Consider the following 9,988-nt stretch of genomic DNA (forward strand, 5'->3'; position numbering starts at 1 on the left):
AAAAAAAAAAAAAAAAAAAAAAAATCACAGGCTATACTGCATCAGTACAAACGAATCGGACGGTCCTTGTTTTTCCTTATTTTTAAACCTCCTTTCTTTAATCGATGCTTTGTTTACGCTTTTGCCCTTCCATCGTATTCAGTGAAATTTGGTTTTGAGATTACGAGGGGTTGATTTGTCTTTTAGCTCATGGCGTTCGGAAGAGTTCCGCATTATTTATTAGAATTGCCCACATTTTATTAGTATTTACAATATAACCTCGCAAACTTTTTAAATACTCCAATCATACCCAACTGCAAATCCATCACTACGAGATACTACATCAGATATTCCTAAATAATAATGGCTAGTATACTACTTCTTCACAAACTCGTTTCTTCTTGCTTTCATGTTATCAAACAAATAAAGAGACATTTGTAGTGTTTTTAATTATCATAACCTTAAACAAGATCTCACACTGTTTTTGTTATTCTAGTCTAGTTTCTTCTCTACACTGATTACAACAAAAGGCTTTGAAATCAGCTTTTATACTCGCATCTCTTATCTCAAATCTACACTCTAAACCATCAAAGATTTTCTCTGTCCCTGTCTTCTTCTTCTTCTCCTTCTTTTTAACTTAAAGAAGTGGAAGCAGATGGAACTATGAGAAAATAAACAAAATGGCGTGTGGCCCAAGTTAGAGGAGGAAGAAGAAGATCAAGAAGAAACTAACATGTTTGTTCTTTAGGAAATCTGTTATTTCTCTCTGTATGTGCAGACGTTTGGAGTTGTATTTATGCAAAAACTCAGCAGAAGATGTTCTCTTATGGTTTCTCTAACAGAACAATCTTCTTCTCTGCACAAGACAGACAACGATTTACAAGTGTTGTTTAACTCATGTCTCCATATTCTTTGCTACAACGAGGCAACATATAATCAAAAGAGACTTACGTGAAGCTGTGAGTCTCGTAAACTTTCCAGCATTTCAGTTATTTCCATCTGTTTCACCACCGTTGCATGCAAAACCTGTCAAAAAAATTGGAAAAAATGTCAATTCCAAGCTACAACTATGCAGAGTTTGTGAGAAACGAATTAAGGAAAAGCAGGCAGCATATTATTACCCGCTTTGTTTTCACAAGATCAAATTCAACCGATTTGATTCTGTCTAGAGAATCCATCAGCATTCTCTCCTTCTCTACCGGAATCTCAACCGGTTTGTTCCGCATTTCCTCGTACACTTTCTCCAGTTCCTGAATACGTTCCAAACAGGGACGAATCTTGTCTTTCATTGTGGTCTCTGTAGGAGCTGAGATGAGTCTGCTACTGTTCTCATCTTCTGTTGGAATTGAAGGAGTAATGGTATTCTTCCTCCTCAAAATCTGAAACGGGATACAACGAAAAACTGCTGCTAGTTTCAGCAACAACGCAAGTATTCTTTTCGCTACGTTCTCAGTTCTTATGATGTCCATTGTTCCCCTTAAATCATGAAGCCATCGGATAATGATGGAAGTACCTGGAAGATGAAATTTAACATGTGAGAAAACTATACGCCGAATTCGTCTGAAGTATAACCTGGTGGAGATGTTTCACGTTTTAAACCGAGTGCTGCTTGATTGAGTTCGATCATTTGGTAATGGGATTGCCTTTCTTGACCTTTTCGGTTTGTAGCTATGTTAGGTATGTCAAACTTGTCATCGCAACTATAATAGCCGTTAACATCTGATGCCCTAGCCTGCTACATAGATCATATTGCTCCGGTCAGTGTTATGAAACTAGAGTGGTGCTGTGACACAAATGTACCAACACAACAAATATAACTCACATCCTCATAAACTGGATTCACATGAGCAGAGGCTGAGCACATTCTTCCAGTTAGAGAAGCAGGAACATCAGAACATGATTCAGATTCTGCTGCTGAACTCTCAGCTTGCATGGCCTAAAATTCAAAGCTCACTTGTCATTTATATACCGGACAAAAAACAAGTTCAAGAACAAAGATATTGGATTGATAGAGCCATTTACCTTTGATGGATGTATACTTATGTAGGATGAAGAAGAATTCTGCGGGTCACTCAGCTTCCTACTAATTTGCCTAAAGAGTGATGATTCTCCATGGTAGAGTAGCTGATAAAAGCACATTATCTAAAATCAGTTTCATGTAAAAGTACAGACTAAATTATAAAAAAAAAAAAGATGTAGATATTCATTATGAAGTTGATAGAAAGTTATAAAAGACCTTCATTATTTCAGGATCATTCCAGGGCCCTTTGTTAGAGCGAAGACACCCTCCCTCGCCAAAGCAAGAGCATGAACCTCCGAGGAAGTCTGGCAATTGACTACAAGCACATACCATTTGGATCTGGTAAGTATTGGTTTCAAATGATATCTGATTTGAATGGAAAACAAACTACCTTGAATCAATGACTTCGTGTAATTTGGATAAAGATCTGGAGTCTAGCACCTGCAGCATCAGAAATAAGAATAAAGTACACATGGCAATAGTTGGCCAAAGAGAAAATTAACTAGGTTGAGAGCAGTACATGTATCTTTGCAATGGTCTTTGCGTCAAGAAACTTCTGAGCAGCAGGCCAAAGCATCTTCTTGAAACCTGTTCCAGCATTTACAATGAACATTCTGTGCAAAGTCTGCAAAAAAAAAAAAAATTGATGGTTTGAAACAACCTGGTATGTATATGCGATGAAGATATAAATTGAGAAACTAAAGTACCTCAGGGTAGTAGCTGTTGTCTATCTTCGACATGGCAGCCACAAGATTCACAGCTGTTTGTGAAAAATTCTTCATGCCCTGTGATTAAACATGACACTCCACAGCTAAGAATGTGGAAGCACTAAAAGAGAAAAACTTATGAATAGCTTATAAATTAAATACCAGTCCTTGCACATCGAGTATTGTAGTCGTGGAACAGATACGACGCTTTGCTGCGATGGAGCACGCAGGGAATTTCTCAAGGAGAGCTCTCTCAAACTCTTGCACATGGTATTTTAGATATCTGTCAATGGTGGTGATACGCATAAGCTTAGAAGGATGAGCTTTTCCAAGCCTTTCAATGTAGACAGGTCGTCCTTCCTTGTCAACTCCATGATAGCCTTGAGGATAGTACTGCAGGACTTCTTCCAGCTCTTGGAATTCAAAATCCTAGCATCCACATAGATAAAAGTATTTTGATCTTGAATCCAATGAATATTATATAGAGAAACAAACAAAGCTGGTGTCCAACTTTAATCAATGGCTCTCTTACCTCTAGTATGGTATCTGTACCATACTCTTTTCTCCATCTAAGCATTTCATCCCACATCTGGATGGTTTTTTCAATGTTGAAATCTCTTGCTTTCAAAAATCTACATCCTCAAAAATCACATTTCAAACTTATGGAACCATAGCGACTATGATATGCTACTAAAGAAGGACAAGCAAGATGAAGTAACCTGAGAAGAGTATGGTACTCATCATGTCTAGGAGGTAACAAGTGTCTCTCGAGCAGGTTACGGCGGAACTCAAGCACAACGCTCTCTTCTTTCTCATCCCTTACATCTTCAATAGAGACTACAGGAGGAAACCGGTAGTCAATCTTCTTTTTTCCCCTTTTCTTCAGAGAATGAGTGAACTTGGTTGAAGCGTGAATGGCCTTCTTCTTCAAACTCCCGATCTTTGAGCGGCGTCTTTCATCTTCTTCAGAGATTTCAAAGTCTGATCTCCTCTCCCTGATTTCGTCAAGGGCTCCGTTTTCTTCAACTCCTTGAAATAGACAAATCAAAATAAGTATCTGACAAAGTCTCAATATCTATCTTGCTTGTGTTATGTCATCCTCATCCAGAGGGAATAACAAATTTTGTACCTGACATATCTCGATCAAAAGGGAAAGATTGCAAAGCGGATAGAGAGGACATCAACATGCATGGGGGAGGAGAGGAGTTATGCGACCATCACTTGTGAAACAAATAATACAAACCTGCAGGAACAGAGAGTAACGGTTAGTCAAAGAATGAGAAATGAAACTAAAGCAGCACCTACAAGTTTTAATCTGCCTCGGCCCATTTTTTTAAAAAAATCTTAACCTTGTTGTTTGTTGTTCTCGATAAATTCTACCACAACAGAGTAATCATATGAGAGCTTGATTCTGTGTCGGAAATGGAGAAAAAAAAAAAAAAGAAGAATCGAGATCTGCTCTTAAGGTAGGTGGGGCTTAAGAATGCATTTAACTTCGATTCCTATGCATTTAAAGTGTTATCTACACTTGTCTTCTCCTGACAACAACAAAAAAAAAAAAGGGAAACGCATCATCACTTCAAGCAAAGCCATAAATGCAAAGCTCGAAACTTTCAATGAAACGGAACCGTTAAAAATGAAACAGCAAAGCATCGGAAACGAAGACCACGAATCTCCTCACCGACACTCTAACTAGATAGTAGTATATCGCAGCAATGCAGATTGAAACCAATCGGATCTCACCCACCGACAAACAATAAAAAAAATGAAACAGGACTCCAAACTCTGAGGTTTACCTTAATTACTAGGATGAAACGACGATCTCTCTGATTCCAACACTCCCACAACACGATCGGAATCTAGATCGGATTGAGAGGTTATTATCGAACGGCTACAAACGTTAAATTAAGAGACGAAGACGCAATCATACGAAAGCTCCCCTCCCTCTGATAAGTAAAAGATGTTAGATAGATGCGGAAAAGATCTGGACTTTCTCGCGTGTTCTTCTTCTTTCTTCTACTTTTGTTAGTCTTGAGTTTCGCCACTTAGTTATATTCCCTTTTGCATTTTGTTGTTTTTTTTTTTTTTTAAATACATAAATGTTGGGGGGGGGGTAGTAAATTAAAAATTCTATAGGTTTGGTAGTTTCCTGTTGGTCCAAATGGGTCCCCTATTCTTCTGTAAAACAATGGGGAAGGTAAAAAAAAGGTTGCAAGCAGCTTTTATCTTTACCCTAACTTGGTCTGCCTTCATTTTGCATGCGTTCTGTCCTTTTCTTCCCCTTCTCCCTTTTACCGAGAGTATTAAATTATTGATCCAAAGGTAAAATTTCAACATCACATTTTTTTTTCAATTATTTAGTACTAGTTCATTTGTTTTCTCAACTGTTCTATTCATTACATTAGCGCAAGTACACCACTCTAGTCTTTCCACACATCACTATCTCGTATACGTTCTTCTTGGCTAAATGTAATAACAGTATTTTGCTTCTTCTTTTTTAAACATGTTGCTTGTAAAATCAGACATTTAAGTCTTAAACAATGAAATACATAAAGACAGAGAGATTAGATGAAGACAAATGAAAAAAAAAAAAGTTCAAAAAAGATTGGTTTGTTTCTCTCGTTTTCTGTACAACAGAGATTATTTTGTTCAAGTTTGGGGGATTTTTGGTTGATTTACTACTACTTCTACAGAGTAGTACTCCCTCCGTTTTAAAAATTCTAGAGAAAAAAATTGTTTCAAAAAAAAAAATATTTTATATTTTCAATGCAATTTTTTCAATTAATAATGAAAAATTGTAAAGTTCAAAAACATTAATGCATTTTTTTAATTTTTATTTGCTTAAAAATATAGAAAATATAAAATTTTTAAAAAAATATATACAGTTATAACTAAGTTAACTAAGTTTTAATATGTTTTATTAAAAATGTGAAAATTCTAAAACATGTATTATTTTGAAACGGAAAGAATATTTTCTAATATAATAAATCCCGACACATAATTTTTGTATCCATTTATTTTTGAACTATTAACCACTTATTCGCAATAAAAACTTGTACTATTTTATTCAAATCGAATTACAATTTATAAGCAGAGGAGAACTATTCAAAGTTGTTATTTTTTTTTTATCTTAACTCTATTTTATTTATGCTCAAGTTTACAACTAAAAGCAAATGACACCAAAGCCACAACACACTGTAAGCTTGAGAGACGTCTACTCTACGAAAAAAGAACGCCACGCTGCAAGAAGAGAGAGTTGGCCAGGAGGAACAACTTGTCTACGAGTCAAAGGGTCCAGCCTGAGTCTTATTGTTTGCTGAGTCTCTGCTATCAGAGTGCCAGGGGGCTTCTCCACAGCTGAGTGAATGCGCATATTTCTCTCCTTCCAAATCAAATACAAAACCGCTTGATGGACAAGTCTGACGATCAAAGTCACATTAGCGTCTCTCGCAGGCGCTTTCAGCCAAACCAAAACCTCCTCAAACCCCGCGGAGGAGTCAGCTGCAGCCTGGAAACAAAGAAGGACCAGATGTGGCTACTGTACCCACAATCAAAGAACAAGTGTTGTCTGTTCTCGTCAAATCCCGAGCAAAGAACACACCTCGAAGGAACAGACAAACCCCATCTTATAAGCCTGTCTCTAGTAACCATTCTGTCTCTGGCTGCAATCCAAGTGATGAAAGCGTGCTTCGGGATTATCTTGCGTATGTTATATCTTTATTATCTAGTTCAAAATATTTTTAATGGTTGTAAAATTAGATAGTATATCTGCACTTAATAAATAAAAGACTACTCAATTGACATAATAACTGATTTATTAATAAGAGGTGAAAAGGGTTGATTAACTTTGTATCTTGCACCAAATTTTAACAAAAAAAAAAAAACTTTGTATCTTACTATGCGTAAAGTTTCTTGTGTATTGTTCTAGAAGAATTAAAAGTGTTTCTCAAAAAGACACGAAAGGTGTTTTGTTTTGATTAGAACAAAATAATGGTGGTAATCAACTGGAGTAAGTTGACTTTTCATACAACCACATATGGAAATGGACACGTGTCATGCTTGCCCAGTCTGTTGTGTTCAATGCATGCCTCTCATCATTTTAGATTCATACTAGGATTGTGGATTTTCTAAAGCATTAAATAAATACTAACATTCTGATATATTAATTGTTGTGTTCTGATAAATAGTTAAATACCACATCTCATACTAGTATGCACTCAGGAACTCAGAATCATATAAATCAATAACTGCTTATAAAATGTGGAATTATTGCTTCCGTGTTGCATCACTCGTAGACTTATACCACCAGTTTTGCACCTTTAAACAAAAACATATTTTCTACCTTAATTTCTTTAACTTTTAAATATTTATAATACAAGATTCCTACTTAATATTTACTGTGGGTTACAACTAATTACAAGTCAAACGGGTCCAGCAGTAAATGAGAATGGCCCTCAAACATAACAGTATGTTCAAAAGAACAGCTTATTAGGCCACTCTTCCATAACACCCTCTTTGGAAGAAGATCAAAGAAGAAATTCAGACCACTCTTGGTAAAATGGCTGATATAATCAAATTCTCTTATGAGAATTCTTTTGTAATGTTTCTTTGTTTTATTTTTTTGCCTGGGAAACATTAGTTTTGAACTTTCAAACTCTTGTAGGATGTTTTATTCATTTATATGATATTAACGTTCGTAGAAAAAAAAAAAAAACAGCTTATTAGAACATACAGTTCAGTCCGGTGGAAAATTACATCATTTGACAATGATTCTTTTGTTTAAAAGATTATTTTTTATTTTTACCGCTGTAGCGAATGTGTCGTTCTTCCTTTGTCCAAACGCATCATCACACCATCATATGCCATTAAATGTTCACCGTGCTCTTCGATTGCGTACGGACAATAAATCTGAGTTTAAAGCATTTAAAGTGGAAACTCCCACCAGCAAATGACCACAGCACTAATTACATTATTATTGGTCAGTGTTTTTCATTTTTTTTTTGTGGGAAGTCGGTAGTCCAGCTAAAAATCTAATGCATTTTTACATTTATGCATGATGTATATACATCATATAAACTATGTAGAAAATGCATGTACAATTGTACATTATACTCTTTCCATTTTATAATAAATAAAGTTTTGGTTATTTGCACACATATTAAGAAATTATATTTTCTAAATAAAAAAATCATTCAAATAAAATTTAAAACTAAATTATTTAATTATAAACAAAAATAATAAAAATACAATTTGCTACATAGTTTTTGATAAAGTTAAAGTTATCTAAATATGTTAAAATATAATCTATTTTGAAACAAAAACAATCACTTAAAACATCATCTATAATGAAATAGAGGAAGTATAATACAACAAGGTGATGCATCCAATACACGTATCTGAACATTTTTTTAGCAAAACGTATGTGAACAATTTAATTTGGCAGAATTACAAATATTTACAGCATATATTTCCTTTGATGGGTTCAGTTTATATATATATATATATATATGTGTGTGTGTGTGTGTGTGAGATTTAAAAACCGAATCGACCAGTTTTCAATATATAAATCAAATTCCAGTACTGACTATAAAATCTGCTGAGCATAAAAACATCTAAACGTGTGTATGCACTAGAGTTTTTGAACACAGATCTTATGATAGCACACTCATATAATAGATTATATTTCTAAATCCGCCCTTGTGAACTTCAGATATGAGAGTAACGTCTGTGTCAATTTGTTTTCTTAAACAGTCAGTGTATATGGTATTATACTATCTACAACACGGGTGAGCTGATCGGGTGATTGTGGTCGAGTGGTAAGGAGACGGGACTGAGACGCCAACACGTTTCAGGTTCGATCCACCTGCTGCGCGAAACTAAGTCACAATTATCCTGGTCACCCAACACGGATATGAGCCTATGCTTTATGGCCCATTTGAATACACGGATATCCGTGGGCTGCACCTCTCCTTGGGAATTAGTCTGAGTCTCTCCATGAACCTGAGATACCCTTAGGTTAAACAAAAAAAAAACACGGGTGAGCTAAATAGATGGTCAAATAACAAAAACAAAAACAAAAATTAAAATATAATTTCTTAATAATTGGGGTATGCGTGAGAAAAGTGAAAAAAACAAATATTTGGATGTGACACAGAGAATCCAAGAATGGAGAGCAGCTTGACATTGCGACAAACAAGATGGCGCAATCTCCGTTTTGCAGTGCAGTGTTGAACCAAAGTCTTTTTGAATAAACTACAAAATTCATATTAAAATAAACAAATAATTATAAAGACCCAATGAAATGTCACTTTCTTCACAGAATGACAGCAATAATAATAAATCTACCATTCCAAAATCCCAAAAATTCTGCAGTTATTGGTCGTTTTCATTACCCAATTCCACTTTGTACTTACATTTCATACTGTCATTTTTCAAATACTACACATTTTACAAACCCTACATATGTTTACATTTATTTTAAAACTAATACTAATGAATATTAAGCTCACCCTCAGTTTTCTACAAATGTAGATATTGATGTTAGGAGTTTTCAAGGCTCCTAAGACAAATGTTGTAGTATAGTGAATGTCGAACCAGTTCTGAGGGATATTAAAGCACCGAGAATGCAAGTACTCACTTAATCTAAGTGCAATCAATGATTTAGATGAGTTTTAAACTACTACTAATACTAGAAAGCAATTACAGAATGATACTTTATTGACTAAGGGAAAAGAGAACTCATGGGCATAGGGATTAGACCTTGGGTGATCAAGTTTCGAACTAAGGATGACAAACGATCAATCAAACTATCAACCTTAAGCCTAGACACAATTCTAAACAAGCTTTATGTCTAGATGAATGCTCATTTGCTAACATATCTCAAACATCAAATGTCTTTGGTTGAATAATGTGAAAGCAATCATTACTAACAAGTCTATTAGCTATCTTAGCATCTTTAACAACAAATGTCTTTGGCAAAGTATACTAAAAGCCTATGAGAGTTGTCTCAGGCATTTCATCAAACACCTTTTGGGTGGAAAATGCCTATTGATCAACTTTTGAGTGGCCAACTCAGAAGATGCATTATGAATACTCTAGTAGCAAGGAACAAGAATGATCTACACTAAAACATCCTAGAACTAACCTAATCACCCTTGATCTCCCTAACCCATGAATTCAAAAGGTGATTACTCACTGATCTCCATGATTCCTCTTAAACCCATGTTGGATTTCAGATTAATCATGTAGAGAAATAGATAAGAAATCAACAAGAACACAAGAT

General features: G+C 35.1%; 1 protein-coding gene across 7 annotated transcripts; it reads right to left on the minus strand.

Moving 5' to 3' along the window:
• Positions 1 to 361: 361 nt before the first annotated feature.
• LOC106336137 (phosphatidylinositol/phosphatidylcholine transfer protein SFH13) lies at positions 362 to 4,771 on the minus strand. 7 transcript variants are annotated; one of them, XR_001268814.1, is made up of 17 exons: positions 4,503 to 4,771; positions 4,056 to 4,244; positions 3,836 to 3,949; positions 3,426 to 3,735; positions 3,239 to 3,338; positions 2,869 to 3,135; positions 2,707 to 2,784; positions 2,520 to 2,624; positions 2,391 to 2,440; positions 2,216 to 2,315; positions 2,002 to 2,103; positions 1,802 to 1,915; positions 1,552 to 1,714; positions 1,101 to 1,492; positions 931 to 1,005; positions 713 to 835; positions 362 to 615 (listed from the first exon to the last, which is right to left on the minus strand). XR_001268814.1 is itself a non-coding variant. In XM_013774877.1 (16 exons), exons 3-16 carry the CDS (start codon positions 3,891 to 3,893, stop codon positions 815 to 817), a joined length of 1,926 nt encoding a protein of 641 aa, XP_013630331.1. In that variant the 5' UTR covers positions 3,894 to 3,949; positions 4,056 to 4,244; positions 4,503 to 4,771; the 3' UTR covers positions 362 to 814. The 7 variants fall into 7 exon arrangements, 6 of the variants coding, with proteins under 6 accessions (XP_013630331.1, XP_013630328.1, XP_013630333.1 ...); XM_013774877.1 differs by having other exon boundaries at positions 362 to 835; positions 3,426 to 3,726; XM_013774874.1 differs by having other exon boundaries at positions 362 to 835.
• Positions 4,772 to 9,988: the final 5,217 nt, after the last annotated feature.

The sequence above is a fragment of the Brassica oleracea genome, chromosome C3 (genome assembly GCF_000695525.1).
Source record: "Brassica oleracea var. oleracea cultivar TO1000 chromosome C3, BOL, whole genome shotgun sequence".
NCBI classification, from domain to species: domain Eukaryota; kingdom Viridiplantae; phylum Streptophyta; class Magnoliopsida; order Brassicales; family Brassicaceae; genus Brassica; species Brassica oleracea.